Here is a 20844-nt window from a genome sequence, read left to right on the forward strand (position 1 = left end):
TTAAATCATATCAAAAATGGTGTACGTCGAGATGAAATACTACATTTAGTAAGAAATTATAAGCTGAATAAAATAAAAATATCTGCCCTGAAGATAAGGATAGTGCTGACAGATCAACTTCCAGTTCATATCGCGCCGCTTCGTCCCCCCCCCTGCAGAGCAGCGTGAAATTGATAAGCATATTTCAGAATGATTAGAGAATCAAAGGATATGCCTTTATCCATTTTTTTGCAGCAATTCCACTTTTTGTTTGATGGACATCGGAACATGCTTTCGCTTTGTGGATCCTTTGGCAGCTCCAGAATCGGAAATTCTTTTTGACATAATCGAAGGTTCAAGCTTACTTTTATAAAATTGCCCTAACAGTCTGCAAAAAATAACAAGCTGGATACAATTAGAAGATTAAGGAACAACGCAATCTGCAACATTAACTGAAATAGATAATTTTAGCTTAGCTTATACCGTCCATTATGGATTAAACGCGCATGTGTAAACATATTATGTGCATGCGTAAAGGTATTATGCGCATGTGTTAACGCATTATGCGTTGACGCATGCGCAGAAAGTTTGTAGCTTTGAGGTCTGGATTATTGATCATTCCGGTTTATGGACGTCCGGATTAAAGACTTTTGACTGTATTTAAGCATTAAATTTCTCTTCTCAAAGTACATTCTTTTATTAGATTTAATTTCTTTCAAATGTGTTATAAATTTATATAATTGTTTGTATTTAATTTAATTTCGGTTTTTGCTTATTTGGTTAGAGTAGTCTGATTGTATTATCGCGAAGTTGTTTCGTTTATCGCCAAGTTGTTTCATTTGTAGACTGAAAGGTACCCTTTTATTATCGTGAAGTTGTCGCCAAGTTGTTTCATTTATAGTAGCCTGAGTAGTTGAATGTTCCATAAATATATTTTTACCTAGAATTGGGTGCTTCTTTGACTTTTTAAGTGAAAATATATCGATGTGTACATTGACAAAGTCAAGGGAGTGCTCAGTGCCAAGTTTGTGCAATTCTCTGATTTTTTTTTTTTTTTTTTGAGTGAAAATAGGCCGATGTGTACATGGATAAAGTCAAGGGAGTGCGCTATGCCTAGTTTGTGCAATTCAGTAAATTTTTTTAAAGTTAAAATAGGTCATTGTGCACGTGGATGCTGATTTTGTGCAATTGTGTAATTTTTTTTTTTTTTAAAGTGAAAATACGTCAATGTGCACATGGATACCGAGTTTGTGCAGTTTTTCGACTTGTTATTTTGTCTTTGTGTAGCGGTGATTTTGGTGTTAAAATCACCACTACGCAAAGCCAGAATAACAACTCAAAGAACTGCGCAAACTCGATATCCATGTACTGCCAGTTTTCGCCAAGGGGTAGCCGTAAATGTACTTCTACTGTTTATTTTTATAGTTTTATGTATTGTTTTTATTCATTTGTTGTGTACATTTGTGTTATAATAAATTTATGGTTTACTTGTTTGTGTTTATCATGTATTGCGTTGCAGATCTTGTAATTCTGAATTGTTTGGTATTTGAATTAGATAGCAAAACTAGAACCAGATATATGGGTAAAAACTCGCCTGTCAGGCTTGATGATTTTCTGGAAGGTCCAGAAGACTTGAAGGCTCTGAAAGGTTTGAGTCGAGAATCAACCAAGCAGAGTTGTATGACTTTCTCAAGCACTGCCTAATGATTACTAAATTTATATTTTAATGATTTTTTTTTATCTGTAATAATCTTCTTGTATTGAGGTGCATTTGTTTTATCTCTGTTTTTCGCCTTGAATTATTTTAAGCTTTTGCTTTATAGTAGAAATATTATTTCAATGAAGTATCAATTTCTATCTGCATACCTGGCATGTGATTAATAAAGATACTTCTGCAAACCCATAGCTTGCTATAATATAGGTGCTGTGCATCATATTTAATTGTTCAAAATGTGTGTACAATGCAGCAACTCTTGAAAAAAGCATTATTTTGTTGTGACGAAATTTCTGAGGTGGTCGCTTTAAGAATAGATTCAAAGTTGTTGAACAAGCATTAAACTGACAACATTATTTGTTATAGCTGAAGAACTATTGTGGTAATTGCGAGAATCGGGAAGACGTTGAAAATTTGCTGATTTTTATTAGAGCCGTTGTGCTTTACTTGAAAAAAATATATTGCGTCTTGGGTAAAGCTTGTTCTGTTTTATGATTAAAATTACATACTTATTGTAATTTTCATTAAACTTATTGTATTAAATTTATTTTATAACTACTATCGCATATTCTGAAGTCGAAGTAACTTAAGTGCTAAAATTGCTTCTTGGAGTTTGACCTGTGTTCAAAACCCAGCTAATGAACTTGCTTCTTAGGAGTTTTTGTAATTTCTTCCGTGTGTAATTTGAACACAATCAAGTCTTTTCTCCTTAAAGTCATCCACAAAGGTACCCCTTCATTTAAGTTATGTGTTTTGCTGTAATATAAAAAATCATACTCAGTTTATTGAGGCCAGACAGTTTCACTTACAAATCTCTTGAAAATGGAAAAAGATAAATTGATAAGGCACATAATAATCTATTGCAGTTCAGACTACTTTATAAGAAATTTACTAACAAATAATTATTGCCATAAACTGTATGTAATAAATTACGTAAAACCTTCATTTATATTTAATATGTTTTTAAAAATTTTTCTCATTTTCTGCTCAAACTTTCTGTTTTCTCATAACTGTTTGAAATATAGTGGAACCTTGCTTAGTGAGCATGATTAGTTCCAGAATCTTACTTCTAATGCAAAGCATTCATTAAGTGAAACAATATGTATAGGAATCAATGTAAAGTAGGAAATTCCCAGGCAGCACGTCTCCAAAAATATACGTATAAATTTTGGTGAAATAAGGGTATGATATTTTTTGCACGTTACTTTTACGAAATTTATACGAATGAAAAAGTCTGAAGTTACTGTTGACTCTTGATCGTTATTTTCCACACGTTATTTGTACGAAAATTATACGAATCCGAATGTACTGAAAAAAACTACCGCCATAATGGTATATTTTATTCGTCACTTTTACGCATATTATATGAATCGAATGTTCTGAAAGAAACTACTGCCTTTATGGTATATTTCATTCGTCACTTTTACGGATATTATACAAAGTCTAAAAAGATTGAAAATGAAGTTTATTAATTCAAAATGTTTAGTGCACTTTTGCCATTTCACTTTGTTTTCCTTTTCCACGAACATGAAAAAAGGGGCATTCATATATGAGGCTAAATTTTTTCTATGAATTTTAACATGTGAGCTAAATCTTTATGTGCATTTTTGCAAAAAATTGTATTTTCTTAATTTAAAGATCTTCAAAATAACTTGTTTATTTTCTTATATCAAGTTTTTTTTTTTTATTATTCATATCAACACTTACATTAATTTACACAATTTAATTTCTTTTATGAAAATCCTATTACCCATTTAACTGGAATAAGCTGTATATTAAATTTATGTACTTACTGAGTTTGGTACAATACTCGCCTTATTTTATTTAGCAAATGTGGGCATTTAAATTGGAATAAGACTAGCAAATCTTTCATGTCGAGGAATAGAATAATAACTAGAGCAGAAGATGCTTGAAAATGTTTAACTTCTTGAACAATAGTTTAATGTAGACCAAAGGATCATTAATTATAATCAAAGATATACTAATATTTTTATTTAATAATAATAATAATAACTCTACGAAATTGCAAGCTGAATCCTGATATTTTGCAAATATTTCAGTTGCTTTAATTTTTGTTATAAAAATCACATGAGGCTAACATTTTTTAATTTTGTTTAATGTGCGGGAAAAATGATATAGTGATTTTAATAATTTTTATATGAAGAAAAAATAAATAAATAATGTAAATAAATAATTATATTATGTTTTATATTTTTCCTGAAACAGTTAAAGACATTCTTAATATGGAGATCTACAGAATAAGTACAAGGGTCCAGTTAAATGAACTCAAAATTTGCATAGTTAATTTTACGCTACAATTATACACTGAGCATGCGCATACACAGACATTTCTATTTTTCGTAGAAAAATTGAATTATTACCTTAATACAGAGATGCTGTGAATATAAATTTATATAATGCAAAAGTAAGTTTATTTCATATGCTAATTTAGAGGCTCTCTTATTATGTTTAATTATAAAGAAAAAAAAAAAAAAAAAAAGCATTGCAATTCTTGTTCACTGACCAATGGCAAAGCAGATACTTTCTACTTCCGGTTGTGGCGGGATATTTGTGAAGTCAGCAATGGCGGTCGAAAAGAATGGTCGTAAAGAATACTGTTTGTTCATGGATTGGCGTTTGTGACTGAATCCATCGATGTTACTAATTATTTGAAGAAAGTAAGTGAATATTTAAAATTTTCAGTGTTTAATACTCGTACTTTCTTCACCTATATAAAATTTTATAAATAGCGTCTGTGTAGGAAATGTGATTTTCCATGTGTTGTTCTTTTGTGTACGTTCGTAAGGATTCATTTTCAAGATTTGGTACTGTTAATGACATAGAATACCAAATCAATAAATTGAAATCTTTTGTGTACGTGCGTAATGATTCATTTTCAGAATTTGGTACTGTTAATGACATAGAATACCAAATCAATAAATTGAAATCTTTTGTGTACGTGCGTAATTAAGCAGGAAATAGCTTTTAATAGAAAAAGAAAGGCAATATTAACATGACTAATTGTTCAGAAATCTGTTCTGGAAATATTATCTACTTTATGCCAAAAAATAAAGCATGTAACTTTCATTTATTTATGAAATTAAAAATTTTTTATTTGCTTAGTGTTTTCCCTAAAAATAATTTAATTTCTTATTTTTGAATTTAGTTTTATAAATTTGCTTTAATATATAATCTTTAACTCAAAGATATTGTGCTATTAAAAAAGAAAATTTTATGCGATAGAAACACAAGTACATTGTTCCAAATCTGTGTTAATTTTTTTTATATATATATACTAAATTTTCATGCACTTGTAATTACTAAAATATATCCTTTCATGAATAATAAGTAAGTCCTTTCATGAATGCATTTCTTTTTTGTTTGTTTTTGTTGTTTTAAAAGATGTGCCATAGTTAAAAAAAGAAAATAAAGTAAGAATGCTTTACTTTTAGTTTTGAATAAATTTAATACTATTTACTGCAGCTTCAGGTTTCTCTAAACATAATTTTCGAAGTCAAAACTTGATAGTTATGTTGATTATTAGACTTGCATGAAAAAATTTATTGAAAAGTTAGTATTTGATCTAAAATACCTTAAATTATTTGAATTATATTTTACTAAATCATGTATTTTGATATAACTAGATAGTTAAAAAAAAATGAAAATTGTAAATGTGCAGAAATGCTTATATAAAACCAAGAAATTGTTTATATTTTTGTTTCTTTTTCCCTTGTAAATTAAATAAATATATATATATATATATATTACAGTCTTGGGAGTCAGCACCCTGCTGAATTGCAGTAAACAAGATGTCCAATCTACTAGACCATCAAAGATGCAGATTTGGATTTTCTATTTCATAGTTATTGAAATCGTAATGGTATGTTTGTTTAACTTAGTACTGTTTATGAATGTGATAAAAATAAATTCTGATAAGCTAAGAAATGATTTATTTTCTATTAATTATAAACTGTGAATAATGTAACCAATTTTCTTCATAGTATTTACTAAATTTTTTTTTTTTTTTTTTTAAAAAAAAGGGAGGTAGTCTTATTTATACAATTCTTGCAAAGATACCAAGAAATAAAACATTTCAGAAATTTTCACTCAGTATATCTTGATGTGTAAAATCATGTTGTTCAGTGCCATATTACTTTTTCACAGGAAAGTAATTTTATTGATCTAACATCTGCATAAATCAAACTTTTTTAAGAATGATTACAGTTTCTAAGCTAACTTAAAATTTTCAGATTTAGAAAATATATGTTTAATGTAGCATTAGTTTTCCATGGAATAGAAAAGGTTTTAAAAATGTTCAGTTGTTAGAGGGAAATAATATAAGTGAGATTGTCCTGATATAGTTTCAGCTGGAAATGAAACTAAATTTTCGGATAGTGAAGATTTCATTTAAGAATTCTAATAAAACTGATTAATGTAAATCCTATGATTCATGTAGGTATTCTTCTGTTATCAGGACCAGATTCAGAAATGTGTGTTTATATGCATGCATTTTTAAATGTAGGTGCTCGTGTGTGCATGTGTATATTCTTTATGTATGTATGTGTATACTTATACACATATGTATATGCGCATACATGCATATACAGATGCTTACATATCTACAGTGGAACCTCGAGATACAAGTTTAATTCGTTCCAGCATTCAACTATTATAGCAAATTTCTCGTATCTAGAAACAAGCTTCCCCATTGAAAATAATGGAAATTCAGTTAACCCGTTCCACACCCCAAAAAATATCAACATTTTAATATCAAGTCAATTTTTCCTAATAAATAACACTGGTAAATAGTATAACCATAGTTTAACTTTGTTACCAGCATTTTAACTCCTTCTCATTAATCCACACCAACAACAGCTTCTCAACATCTAGGAGTACTTTTATGGTGCTTGGAAGTAACGATAATTCCTTTGGCTACATCAGGTTTCTTAATTTCTTCCTGCTTCTTCAGAATAGTATAGATTTTGGATGTTGAAAGGCCGCAAGTCTTCGCCAATTCCGTGCTTATGTTTCCATGCTTATGTTTATCTATGATTTCTTTCTTGATATCGACGGCCATAGCCTTCTTATTTTTCTTTGCAGTACCATCTGAGGCAACAATCTTCTTGCGAGGCATCTTGAAATAATTATTTTCACGTTAAATGTCAAAACAATTAACCTACAAGTGCACAAACACGTATATAAAAGAACACTGAGGGATCTGACGAGGGGATTCCCCGAGTTGAGCCGGATAAGGAAATAGCGCCACGCATACCAACAGCCTGGCTTATTGCTCGTTACTCGAGTCAGTGCTCGTATTTTGCTCATACTTTCCTCGTATCTCGAGGTTTCATTGTATATTTCTGAATCCCGTCCTAATAACATAGCCTTTATATTTATCACGAGGAGTACCTTTGCCAGTATTGCAACAGAGCTAGAATGAGTTGCGTTAAATATGTGGAGAGTGCATGCTTAAAGTACTGTTATTTTCTAAAAATATTCTGTATGTCGATTTTTTACAAGAAGAAAAAATAGCTAAAAGCTGTTAATTTATTTATTAGTCCAAAGGGGCTTTGTCCCTAAAGGACAATTGTTTTCGTTTTGCGTTGGTTCACTATAAATATTCGTTTCCCTTTTCAAACTGTACCCACCTAATGTTAAGAGTCCCTAGTGAGGGATTGTACTCTCTATCTTAGTGCCCTCTATAACTATGTTAGGGTTAACCCGTATAACCTACAAGGATTGCCAGTTTAGGCGAGATATCTAGGTAGTCATCATAATACGTACCTTATTTTTTATTAGTTTTAAATTAAATTGAAAGTAATAAACTAGTTTTCAAGAATCTAGTTAAACTAGATTTGCATTCAACTCTGGTTTATTGTGTTAATGATGTTCTGCAGCAACAAATATGAATTTTTTGTTTAAGTATAATAATTTAAAATGTTTTTTCTAGAGAATGAAGTACTGCCACTAAGTCGTATTGGATATGTTGCAAGGTAATTTTCTATTCTACATTAACTCAATCTTTATGTCCTGTTACAGATATATTGGCAGAAATAATGAAAACCTGACATTCAAAAAGAAAAATAATAATGTTGAATGTAGTATATTAGATGGTTAACTGTGGTTTGGCAGCTCATTAACAATCTTACACATATTGAATACGAATAATTTTGACAATTACCGGTATTTTCAATAGTATAAAATTAGGCAAGAAAGCAGCTTTAGTTTAGCACCGATTTTAAATACAACTCTCTTAATTTCGAAGGTGATCCTGCACATGCAGGTCCTGTGTAATAGAAGGCTCACCAACGGTCCAGCGGTAAAGTCGCTGAACACTAGTAGTTCGGTTCCACGTTCGAATCCCGTGAATGGTCTGGCTGCATGGCCGTTTCCGTGGTTTTTCCCATGTGTAACATGTATACGAGCCAGTTTCCCTTAGAAAGTCCTTCACGAAGGCATTCCTCACCTTAGGCAGATAGCCCTATTGTACTTTGCAGTAATCAAATAAACCTAAACCAAACCTGCTACAGATGTATTTTTATGTTACTAGAATAGTAAAATTTAAAACTAAACTGATGGCACAAACAACCCTTAGAGAGCCATGGCTGGCAATGCCTTGATATCTACTTTCTAGATGGTGAGCTCTGTGGTGTTTGTGCATAAGTGGTCAGCTTGTTGCAGGCCCCCTGGTATTAAGTCCCCAATGGAACTTGATACTAATTTTATTGTCCAACTCAAGGGATGAAAGGCTGCTTCAACCTTGCCCAGCCTGGGAATCAAACGCCGGACCTCTGGTGCTGCTGCATGACGCACTAGCCACTGTGCTACCGAGCCTCCCTAAAATAGTAAATTTATGAAAATTATTAAAAAAATTCAAAATATCAGGGTACTTTTCCGTTTTGCCGGCACAAATCTTGCCAAGCAGACTTTATTGGCGACAACACACAGTATACACATAAAAAATGTTAACAAATGTTAGTTCTAAGAAATTTTTATTTTAAAGGCATAAACATTTTAATATCGTTCAAAATTTTGTAAAATGATAATAAATAAATTTGTAGAAAGACATTAATTTGTATTTGTAAAGAGAGATTAATTTAAGAATTTACTATGCTTTCATGGTGCAACATTCTGATTCGCCGTTTGATATCACGTGACCCCAAGTGATCTCAACTCATGTTAAACTACGCTAATTCTCTCAGTAATTATCTACATTAATTTCAAGTTAAATCTTAATTTGGAATACAAGTTTAAATGCAAGAATTATTTCATTTCGTATGAATAGCTTACTCAGAAATTATGTAAAACCGCAGTGCTTTACTTCGCTAGTGCATTCTCATTAGAATTGATGAATTTAACCCTTGATTTTGCCTTTTCTATATTTTCGGGTGAACGTGTGATTGCATCCTAATTGATTTAATTACCGTGAATGGCCTTAGGACATAAAATTGAACTATCTGGTAAAAATTCTATGTAATTGTATCCCAGTATTGAAAGAAACATTCAGTCTGATAAAATAGCTACAACGTGTTTTGAAAATGAAACGTAAAAGGTTACCAGCGAGGATATTCTGTTTGGCATCGGTTGTACCATTTTGGGCGACTTTATCGCTTGCACCGGCAAAATGGAAAAGTATCAATATTGGTTTGACAAAGGTAAGATATAATTGAATTTAATAAGTTGGAAATACTGTCTGTCTTTCCATGAGTTAAAAAATAATTTCAAATAAAATTTCTTTTTTCAGTTTTTCATGTTATTTGATTAATGTTATTGTAATCTGATTTATCATATTTAGTCACATATTCCATCCCTCTTTGCACTATAGTATATAATTCAAAGGACTTATCAGTTTCAGCAATATTTTTTTTTTACCAGTATACATTTTTACCATAACTCTGTTTCTAAATCTTATCCTGAAAAATTAAGGAGTAAAGTACACAAAGAAGGAAAATATGCAAGTAAATAATGTCATTTAGTGTTGTTTATGTGTCTAATATTTGTACTAGATTGTAAAAGTTATAAAATTCTATTAGTTTTTTTAAATTATTCTTTTTTAAATTGAGATGCTTCTTTGCACCCAAATGATTAAAGCCTTCCAGAACTGGTACTTTGATCTAACTTCTATTCCTAATAAATAATCCAGCTGCATACCGTTTACTCAATTTCTGCCATGTGTAAGGTAAACAGTATTAGCTTTTTTTTTTACAACTATTCCATCAGGTAGATTTCTTTCATATTTTGCCTTAATTGAGTCATTCTGCTAATTAAGAATTTATTAAAGTTAATATGTTAAGTTTTTGTGTGTATAATTCATTTTAAGTATGTGCAAGCAAATGCATACATTAACAGTTACGTAGAATTATGTTTTGGGTATCAAATTCAGAAATTTTTGGGTTGTTTTTAGAAGATTTATTAATGATTTATACTATATTAATATTGGTAAAAAATGCTGTGGCTTTTATATGAGAGTATATATTTTAAAATAGCTGCATGATATGGTAAAGGTAAAAAGCTTCATGTGGATCATAACTTAATATTATGTGGGAATTTTTCATTAAATTAATAAAGAAAATATTCAAGCCACAATTAAATTTTTTTCACTGGATTATTTGCATACAAAGTTTGCAGCAAATATTTCCTGCAAGAGAAGTGACAATTTTTATTTTGCCAAGACAGGAAATTTAGTTAGTGAAAGCAGTAACTCTATTTTGAGATGTTAAACAGGAAGGCAAATTTTTGAATTTAAATTGATTTTTGAAGGAAGACTTCATTTAGTCTTGCTTTCATTCTGCATGGCTTTTAACTTTTTTATGGTATTTATAATTTTATTGTTATTCAGCTTTCTGTTTGCTTAGAATGCACATGAATGTAGACTTGAAATATTTTATATTGCAAACTGAGATGCCATTGTTATCATAATTAAAGATTTGTGTTCTGATTTTGGAGGAATTTACAGATAATACTTTTGGTTGTATATGGGTTTCTGGTTTATTGAAATGTGTAAAATAGCCTGTTAATGCATATGTTTATGAAGTATTTTGTTATATGTATATAGTGTTGTGATTAGTCTTCTGCTTACTCTTTATTTAAGAAAAAGTTTTCTGTAAGAAAGCAAATATTCTTTACTATATGTAGGAGTAAAATTGAAAAGGCTAATGCAATATAATTAATACAAAATTAAGTTTTTTCTCGTGTACTTAAATGCAAACATAGCCATTAAAGACTTTCTTAACCTTGCAGTTCTAAACAAATCTTTAGGTATTTTTTACTTGAAATTATAGGCATTATGTAAGGTGTATAATTGAAGTTTACTGTGTGGTAGTATGAACTTAAATTTTTAATTACTGAAATGTAAATTTTTAAATATTAAATACTCAGTGCATTTTATATGCATTTTTTAATACTTCAACTATATTTAAAAACTGAAAACATCTGAAGTGTGAAATTATTACAAATTTTTCTTTTTCTTGTTTAGGAGCTGTTCTCAAAACATTGGGTGACAAAGAATTCACTTTTACAAAAATCGAGCAGGATATTAAAGACAGCGAACTATAGAACAAATATGGCAAAGCTGAATGAAATTTATGTTGAATTTTATTATTGAAAAAAGTTATGCTCTTCAGATTTAATGTTAGTTTTTATTGTTTATAACAGTAATTGCAGTTTTCAAATACCTGTAAAATAAACCTAACTCTTAAATTAATTTCATGTGTATTTCTTTTGCAAGTATTACAGTTCATAATACTTCAAACAACTTGAAATTTGACACTTATTAATTTATGTGGGATATGTTCATAATAATTTTATAATTTAAATAACTCATTGTCATCATATGACCATAATCTAAAATGCACAGCATTTGACAACAAATTAATAAAAAATTAGCCAACTTCTAATTGCTTTCTTTTGTCCAGTTGCCTCCTTTTAAATCATTTAATACCATAAAGCTATTTGATGAAAAAAAAATAATTGGTATGTCCACATCAACATGTACATTTATAATGATGTTATAGAAAAAGTCACATGAGGTAAATATTTAAAAACTTCAATATTCCTAAACAAATTAACTTTTTAAAATTTTATCTGGTATATAAGATAAAATAAAGAACATATTTATGTAATTTTGAATTTGCATAATTTTATGAACTTATTTATGAAATTAACAGTTACATTGTAAAAGGGAACTTTTTAAAAATACCTCAATAAAGCATTTCTTTTGTAGAGGTGAACTTTTAGTACTGATCTAATATATTTATAAGATTTTAAACTAACTTTAAGACAACAATAATAGACTACAATACATTGCAAGATTGACTGATAAATGTAAAATTTTTACATATCATAATTATGTGTGTAATTAAAACAGAAGTTACTCGATTAACTTACATGCAAATTAATATTTTCTTTAACATTTTTGGGATAAACTAAATTTTAATAAATAAATATGTATATATTTGTGTATTATCTGAAGATATGAATGCAATATTTGTAACATTAAACATTCATCTTCAAGGAAAATAAGCAAAAAGTAAACTTCGTAACTATTGGAAAAGGTAAGTTTTCTACAATATTCCTCCTGGTTTATATTTAACAATTTTAAAATTTAGCACACTCATTCAAATAATCTAAATCTTATGATGTTTTCTTTTGCTCTACAGTCGTTTACTGAATTTGGAAATTAACTATATTGTACTTTAGATAGAAATTAACGTAGCTATTTCCCATATTTTATGGTACAAAAACTTATATATTTGATAATAATTGACCTAAACCTTCCCTATGTTTTCTTTGCATATGCGAATGACTTTGGTAAAAATTTAGTCCAATGTCTTCTCTTTACTGTGTATAAGTGCACATTTTTGGTAAAAAATTTGCAAAATCTCCAATTACCTATTTATTGCATTTTTCGTAAAATGTGCTTATTTTAATCTCGTATTTTTCATATAAATCTATGCAAAAATGTTCTGCATATTATGATTAAAAGATAAAATGTTAATTTGATATCAAATTTTTACATATCCACCTTTTAGGTATGTACAGCACTATGGAATATTTATAACTGGAAAATTTAAATGCAAAAAAATTAATTTCTATTCAAAAATTACATAACACTTTAAGGCTGAAAATCACTTTTAATATTCATTTTAAGTGTCTACAAAATATGCCATAAATTTTGTAAACCTGAGTTCTATGTTTTAAATAAATTAATGCTATTGTTCATTTACATGGCATAAGAAAATGTCCTTCGGAAAAGCAAATAATTTATTTAAAGTGTTATTTAGCAAAAATGAATTTAGTAAACAACTGTTTGCTGCAGATGTTTCCCAAATTTAAATTTATGAAATGAATTTAGTAAACAAAAATGCAAATGAACGATAGCATTAATTGATTTAAAACATAGAATTGATGTTTACGAAATTTATTGCATATTTTGTAGTCACTTTGAAATGAAATATTAAAAGTGATTTTCAGCCTTTAAGTGTTATGTAATTTTTGAATAGAAATTTATTTTTTTTTTGCATTTACTAGTGCATTTAAATTTTCCAGTTATATATGTTCCATATTGCTGTACATAACTAAAAGGCAGATATGTAAGAATTTGATTTAAAAATGATTTTACCTTTTAATCATAGCATGCAGAAAGTTTTTGCATAAATTTATATAAAAAATGTGAGATTAAAATAAGTACATTTTACGAAAAATGTAGTGAAAAGGTAACTGGAGATTTATGCAAATTTTTTACCAAAAAATGTGCATTTATACACAGTAAAGTGGAGAAGACATCGGATTAAATTTTTCGCATATGCAAAGAAAACATAGGGAAGATTTAGGTCAATTACTATCAAATATATACGTTTTTGTACCGTAAAATATGGGAAATATATACGTTAATTTCTATCAAATATATACGTTTTTGTACCGTAAAATATGTGAAATATCTACTTTAATTTTTACCTAATATATACGTTTATATACAGTAAAAAATCGGGGAAATTTACGTAAATTTTTACTAAATATATACGCATACGTTAAGCAAAAAATCGAGATTTACGTATATGTGATAAATATACGTAAATTTTTACTATAAAATATATACGTAAATCCCTGAAATTTACGTATATTATACGTAAAAGTTGCGAATGAACAGCAGTCTCTCGCGTAAATATACCTAAATTTTACGTAAAAGTTACGTATAGTATAACGTAAAAATATACGTAAATATTTAGTAATTGCCACTGGACACTTTATGATATTTTTACGTTTAACTTGAACGTTTTTTTATACGAAAGGCCATTCATAAATTGCACATATTTTTCTCGTGCAATTTACGAATGCATGCTGCCTGGGTGTTGTACCATTAAATAAATAAATAAATAAATAAAAGAGAGGTTGAAGGGGGGAACTCAAACAGATTTATAATAAAGTGATTATATCTTGTCCAGTTAAACGCATGATACACACAGAAGAGTGGATAATATTCAAACAAAATAAATGGGCACAGAGACATTTGTGTTCAGTCAACAGTCTAAAAGTAGCCACTGCAGCTGCATGAGGAGCATTCGGAACAAGATGGGAATTAGTGCTGAAGACATTCCAGGATCTTTCCGGCACACTACCGTTTAAACTCGGAGTTTTGAAAAAGAAAAAAAAAAGGGTAGGCAGTCTAATTACGTAAAGCAGAAGAAATTTTTAGGTGTGTCCAGACCGAACACAATGTGCCACAAAGGGTTAATACAAGAAGAATGAGCATGCACCACTGTGTGAAAAGACTGTGAAGATTCTTTTAGTCTCCAGTTTTGAAGAATGAAAGGCCAAATTTTTATCGGATTTTTGAATTAAACTGCAGAGCGAACCTTTTTGCAAAAAAGTTCACTCTCGTATTTCCCTCAGCACCACAGTGGGAGGGTACCCACTGAAAAGACACTTTATGTTGAATTCTCTCAAGTAGAGATCTACACTGTTGGACGCAAGAGCTTTTATTCTCCTGATTAGATAATAAAGCCTTAAGAGGATATGTTGAATCGGTGAGTATTCTCAAAGCAATTCTGGTAAATGGAAAGTTGCTGAAGAGTTACATAGATTGATTCCAGCTCACCATCCAAATAGCTCATGAAATTTCCAACTGGCAAAAAAAAAAAAAAAAAATACCTAACTCCAACTCCTTGATTAAAGTCCAGAAGGGAACCATCTGTGCAGATGCAAAGCCATTCGTGAGTAGGATAGCAGTCATGGATAGTTTCCAGAGCAGGGTATTTCAGGACAGTAGTCTGACTTTTTTATTTTCTGATTTAGGTCCAGTCTTGTATCAAGATCCATGTATTCCAAGGGATTAACAAGCAAGGGTAATTAAATGGAAACAGTCAATATCATGTACAAATTTGGATAAAACTTCTTTGAGCTTTCAGGTTACGTTCTCGATTGTGATTGTGGTCCTTCCAAAAAAAAAAGTTATTAAGCAACCTAATTAATGTGTTATAAATAATAATTGCATCTTTTGTTAATCACATTAATTAGAAGTTAGTTTTTTTGTCAATAGCTGCATTGCCAGCCCAGGCGTGGTCTGGACTCATCCAGAAATGATTTGTAAACCCCTGATTTTAAGAAGTCGAGGCTATTAATCACCTTATCAGATGCAGAAACCAACTAAGTTGTATTTTAAAGTTTTTTTTGCTTGTTATTCAAATCTCATTACAGGAGGTGCTCGTTTAAGCGAGGTTTGACTGTATGTAAAAATCTGTTAAAGTGCATGACTTAATTTTTTTTTCTTAAGTCTAATATTCTGTAATGTATTATAGATATTTTCAGAATCTAAAGATGAAATAGCTCTTATATTATTTGGAACATTGGAGACTTCGAACTCATTCACAGAACAGGGTAGTTCTGACTATCTAAATATTAATGTTATTCAAGATTTGAAGCCTGCAAATTGGGACTTATTGGGGTATGTTAATGATATAACAGGCACAGACTTTCCGTCTGAAAGTATCCTTTTTATGTGATCTTAGTTATTATTTTATATTAAAATTTCTTTCCCGTGATGAATCAGTATTTTATTTCTTAAATAATTAATCAAATAATCTGTTCTTCACTCCCTTCAGTTTTAAGTTATTATTTCTAATAAACAAATGCCAGATGCTGTTTAATGCGTTTTGAAGTTATATAATTTAATAGTAATTATATTTAATATAATTTAATGTACATTTCTGTATAATTTTCTTTAACTTCTGTTAAGTTATCAGAGAGAATGCTTTATCAGTTGCAGTGGATTTGCTTCAAAATAATGTCAATGGAAAGAAGTTCTTTACACGAAGAATATTGTTCCTCTCACGTTTTGATGATATGTTCTCTCCTAGCAGTATGGATAGAATATGTGAAGACTTAAAAGCATTTAAAATTGATCTGAATCTCATGTAAGTGTGAATTTTATTTCGGTTAGATATTTTTGTAAGATAATGGGCATGGGATTTAAAATACTAATTTTATCCCTACAAAGGAAAATGTTATTTATGTATGAAATTCAGCTTTTAGTTTTTTTGTTTTGATTTTAATTTCTAACATGGTACTTAAAATTACTGTTGGATAGTACAGATATGTTGGAAATTGCCCAACCAATGACAAACAGCTTAATGTGGTGTGATAAATTCATTTTGTTCCTGTGGGAAATGAAATACATGCTGGTGTAAAAAGCATGCATAGTTCTAGTATTGTCTAAATTTGCTATTAAAATGTAATTTATTAAACTATGAACATATGCCATATTTCCTTTTTTGTATTCCCCTTTCCATTTCTTTACTAATTTTATTGTCTAAAAATCGTGAGGAGAAAATTATGGGAATAGTTTAATTTTTTTTTGAGTACAGTAAGAATTAAAATAAATAAATAAAATAAATTAAATTAAAAACACAGTCTGAAAAGTTTCAACTGTTAATGGTCGTCCAAAAAGGTTTGTTAATGCTCTCGCTGAGCAACTAATCTGTTGTTACACGTGCTCCCCCCTTTTTTGTCTTTTTAGCTTTATTTGTTAGGCATCATTTTCTTTGTACTTACATCATATACAATTCAGCAGCAAATTACAAAATTTTTAAAAGCAGCATAGCAGTATGCGTTACAAATTTTCGATGCAGCATCAAGTATTGATACACATTTTTCTGGGTTTTTTTTTTTCAGTCTTTTCTCAATGCATCATTTTGGTGTTCAGTTTTCCTACTAAAAGGACTTTGCAAAACCTTTTATTATTATTTTTTTTTAAATTTTATTATTAGTGTTTTGTGTGTTACCTTTATATGTTAAATATAGTGTTCATGGCACTTGCGCCACATCAAATTCGATTCAACAGCAAAATCACAAACTACTTAAAAACAGCATATCTTTGGAATTTCCAGTAAACAGTTTTGCTCAGTTGAGCTAAAAATTCCCCCCCCCCCCCCATACTGTGTTCCCACTGCTTGCTTTGGAATAGTTGAGTTTACTAATCAAAAATTTGTTTATTAATCACAAAATATTCGGAAATATTTCTCAACAGTTGTGTGAAAATATCACTAGAAATAATGTTATAATATTTTTAGTTGACATCATCTTTCAATTTCATAAGAAAAATGTACTAACTATTTCAAAACACAGGAAAAAAATGAATTTAAACAGCCGATTTTTATATATGAGAAATATAGATGGCAATCTCTACATATAAAAAAACAAAGAGTCTGTCTGTGTGTGTCTTTCGTTCGCGCTGCGCATAAGCTAATAGACCCACGGCTACGAAATTTGGTGCATAGGTGCATCTAGACAAGAGCCAGTGCACCTCGAAGCGATTTTTTCGAAATTGAAATTAGACTTTTTTAAATTTTACGTTTTGTGATGAAATCGCGTCATTCTGAGATATAATGGGCTCTAGGAAAGCAAGATTTTACTCTACGCACTCCATTTTCACATCGTCATGAGACGTAGGCACTTAGCTATTTTTCGAACTTAAAATAAATTTTGTGTTTCAATAAATCGATTAAATACGAATTTATTTAACAAAGTTTCAACGGGATTTTTTCTAAAAAAGTTTATGTTTAAAAATGTACAGTTTATTTTTCTTTGATTTTTGGACACGTTAAACTTTCATTCTTCTGACTGCTTTTACAAAAAGAATTTTGGAAAAATGATAACATTTTGTATTTTTAAAAAATTTTTTAAATGAAGCTTCCGAGTACACTTCTCACATCTCGCATCTTTAAAAATATGATTTTGGCAACAATTTTCCTTTCTTATTGTTGTTGCTAGATTTTTGATGAAATCGCATCATTTTGAATAGTTTTATTCTTTTAGAAATATGGGTTTGGCAACAATTTTTCATCCTATTTCTTATGTCACTGTTTTTAAGAGATTGGCATATTTCATTGTCATTTTTTTATATACATAATGTATTTTTATTTTTTAAATTTAGAATTAGAAAATTTTTTTAAATTTAGAATTTGAAAGTTGTATTTAAAATTTATAATAAAAAAAAAGAAACAAACCAGGTAATTAGCGTTAAAGCCGCGAAGTACAAACAAAATTGTTTCAAAAGAATAAATTGAATTCAAATTCTAATAGTTTTGTTTTCTTTTTAATTAATTCTAATCTTTCATATGTTTGCACATTTTTTAATTATTTTAACTTTAAATTTGCTTTTTACGTATATACATGTTTGTTAAAATTTAAATTTCATTCCTTGCAGCAATGGTGCAAAGAATTAATTAAATTTGTATTTAAATTCAATTTATTCTTTTGAAACAATTTTGTTTGTACTTAGCAGCTTTAGCGCTAATTATCTGGTTTGTTTCTCTTTTTTTATTATAAATTTTAAATACAACTTTCAAATTCTAATAGTTTTGTTTTCTTTTTAATTAATTCTAATCTTTTATATGTTTGCACATTTTTTAATCATTTTAATTTTAAATTTGCTTTTTACGTATATACATGTTTGTTAAAATTTAAATTTCATTCCTTGCAGCAATGGCGCAAAGAATTAATTAACTTTGTATTTAAATTCAATTTATTCTTTTGAAACCATAATGCATTTTTATTGATGTGTTTTATAAAGTTGTTCTGCAGAGTAAAATTGTGCACGGAATGTTTTGTTTTTTGAGCTGCTTACATGTTATTTTTTGCTTATTTCACTGTTTGTAAGATATTGAAAAGTTTTGCATGATTTTTTTTCTTCAATGGAAAGTTGGTTAATTTTTTTTATTAGGATAATTAATATTTGTACAGTCAAAAGTCGTTAATCTGGACTCGTCAGAACTTCCGCGATTCCGGATTATAGATCATCAGTTTAAATCTGGTAAAATGGCATGAAGAAATTATAAAATTAAAAATATGAAACCGTAATTTATGAAATAAAGAACAATTATGATCTAAAGTGTATCAAAATTTACAAAATAAAAGCTTAATATTTATTTGTTTACTTTATTAAACATTTCTTTCAATTTAAGTTGTTTAAGTTGCTTCATTTTTTATGTGATAATACATTCTCTTTAATTCTATAAACATACATAATTTCTTGTTCAGTTGCAAAATTCCGCCGTTCAAGTCCTATAATTGCTGTGTCGAGAATAAATACCAACTAATTTGTCAATCGAAATTTTTTTGTTTTCAATAACCTCCGTCACTTTCTTCGCTATCGGAAACGAATTATAATGATGAGGCATTTGATTTAAATCATATCAAAGACGGAGTATATCTAAATGAAATACTACATTTAGTAAGCAATTATAAGCCAAATAAAATAAAAACATTTGCCCTGAAGATAAGGATAGTGCTGACAGATCAACTTCGAATTCATTGCGCGTGGCGTTAAAGATAAACAAAGGATATGTCTTTATCCATTTTTTGCGGCAATTCCACTTTTGTTTAATGCACTCCAAAACATACTTTCGCTTTGTAGATCCGTTACATATTAGTAAATATAAATCGGAAATTCTATTTGACATAATCGAAAGTTCAAGCTTACTTTAAATATAAAGTACTTATTAATTACTTTACTTATAAAATTGCTTTAACAGTCTGCAAAAAAAAAAAAAAAATAAGCCGGATCCAATTCAAAGATTAAGGAACAATGCAATCTGCAACATTAACTGAAATAGATAATTAGAGCTTAGCTTATACCGTCCGTTATACATTAAACGCGCATTCGTAAACGTATTTTGCGCATGCGCACATGCAAATTCGCAGCCGTAAAGGTCTTACGCGCATGCGTCAATGTGACGCATGCGCACAAAATTTGTAGCTTTGAGGTCCGGATTATGGGTGTCCGAATTAATGACTTTTGACTGTATTAAGAAATATAGCTTATTTCATTGTAATTTTTGGTGCTGTTTTGGTAGACGGTTGCACGGATTTTGGCGAGTAATACGACTTATGGTAAACCCATTGCTGGATAAGTTATTTTTGGTAACCGATACTTTGTTGTCATTTTATTTTTAAAATAATGCGTTTTATTATGCATAAATTCCATGTTTTAAATATTATTTATGGCTTCTAAATATTAAAAATGAATTTAATTTTGCATTTTTATTTGAAATAAAAACTTTGTTTATAATACGAGGGCCATCCAGGAAGTAGATTACGTTTCCGTCTGTGTCCGCTAGGGGCGGGGCTAGCGTGGCCATCTTGGGGTCAGAGCGTTGCGCAGCTCAGTCTGCATCTAGCCGTGCTAGTGAGAGGTTCGTGCTGTGCTCCGTTCAGATACTGTGACGGTTTGAGATGTCTGCGTTAATTGAAAATCCCGCGAGCTGCGAGGTGCGCTCAGTAATAAGGTTTCTGACTGCAAAAAACTGTAAACCGATAGAAATCTATCGGCAGCTTCGTGAAGTGTATGGGGACAACATTATCACTGAAGGTGGAGTGCGTCAGTGGGTCATAAGATTTCAAAATGGCCGAACCAATGTTCACGACGAAGATCGAAGTGGGAGACCCAGCATAGTGACCGCCGAACTTCTCGAAAAAGTCGATGCTAAAGTCCGTGAAAATCGAAATTTCACAATAACGGAACTTTCTTTGAGTTTTCCACAAATTTCGCGAAGTTTGTTGCACGAAATCATCAGCGAAAAGCTTGGTTACCACAAGTTTTGTGCAAGATGGAAGGCAAGAAGAGGTAACGAAGTGGTTGAAGGCGCAGGCGGCCG

General features: G+C 29.8%; 1 protein-coding gene across 4 annotated transcripts in view; it reads left to right on the top strand.

Annotated features, from left to right (window-relative positions):
• The window catches only part of Ku80 (X-ray repair cross-complementing protein 5 Ku80), a 98271-nt gene that overhangs the window by 19438 nt on the left and 57989 nt on the right, over positions 1-20844 (top strand). For all 4 annotated transcript variants that reach the window (XM_035362810.2, XM_035362812.2, XM_035362813.2 and 1 more), the window contains exons 3-4: positions 15490-15676; positions 15927-16104. In XM_035362810.2, the coding sequence (XP_035218701.1) occupies positions 15490-15676; positions 15927-16104 (365 nt within the window). The remainder of the gene's footprint in view (positions 1-15489; positions 15677-15926; positions 16105-20844) is intronic.

This window comes from Stegodyphus dumicola, chromosome 1, assembly GCF_044657685.1.
Source record: "Stegodyphus dumicola isolate Sdum_Otavi_A_Nest chromosome 1, ASM4465768v1".
In the NCBI taxonomy this organism is placed as follows: domain Eukaryota; kingdom Metazoa; phylum Arthropoda; class Arachnida; order Araneae; family Eresidae; genus Stegodyphus; species Stegodyphus dumicola.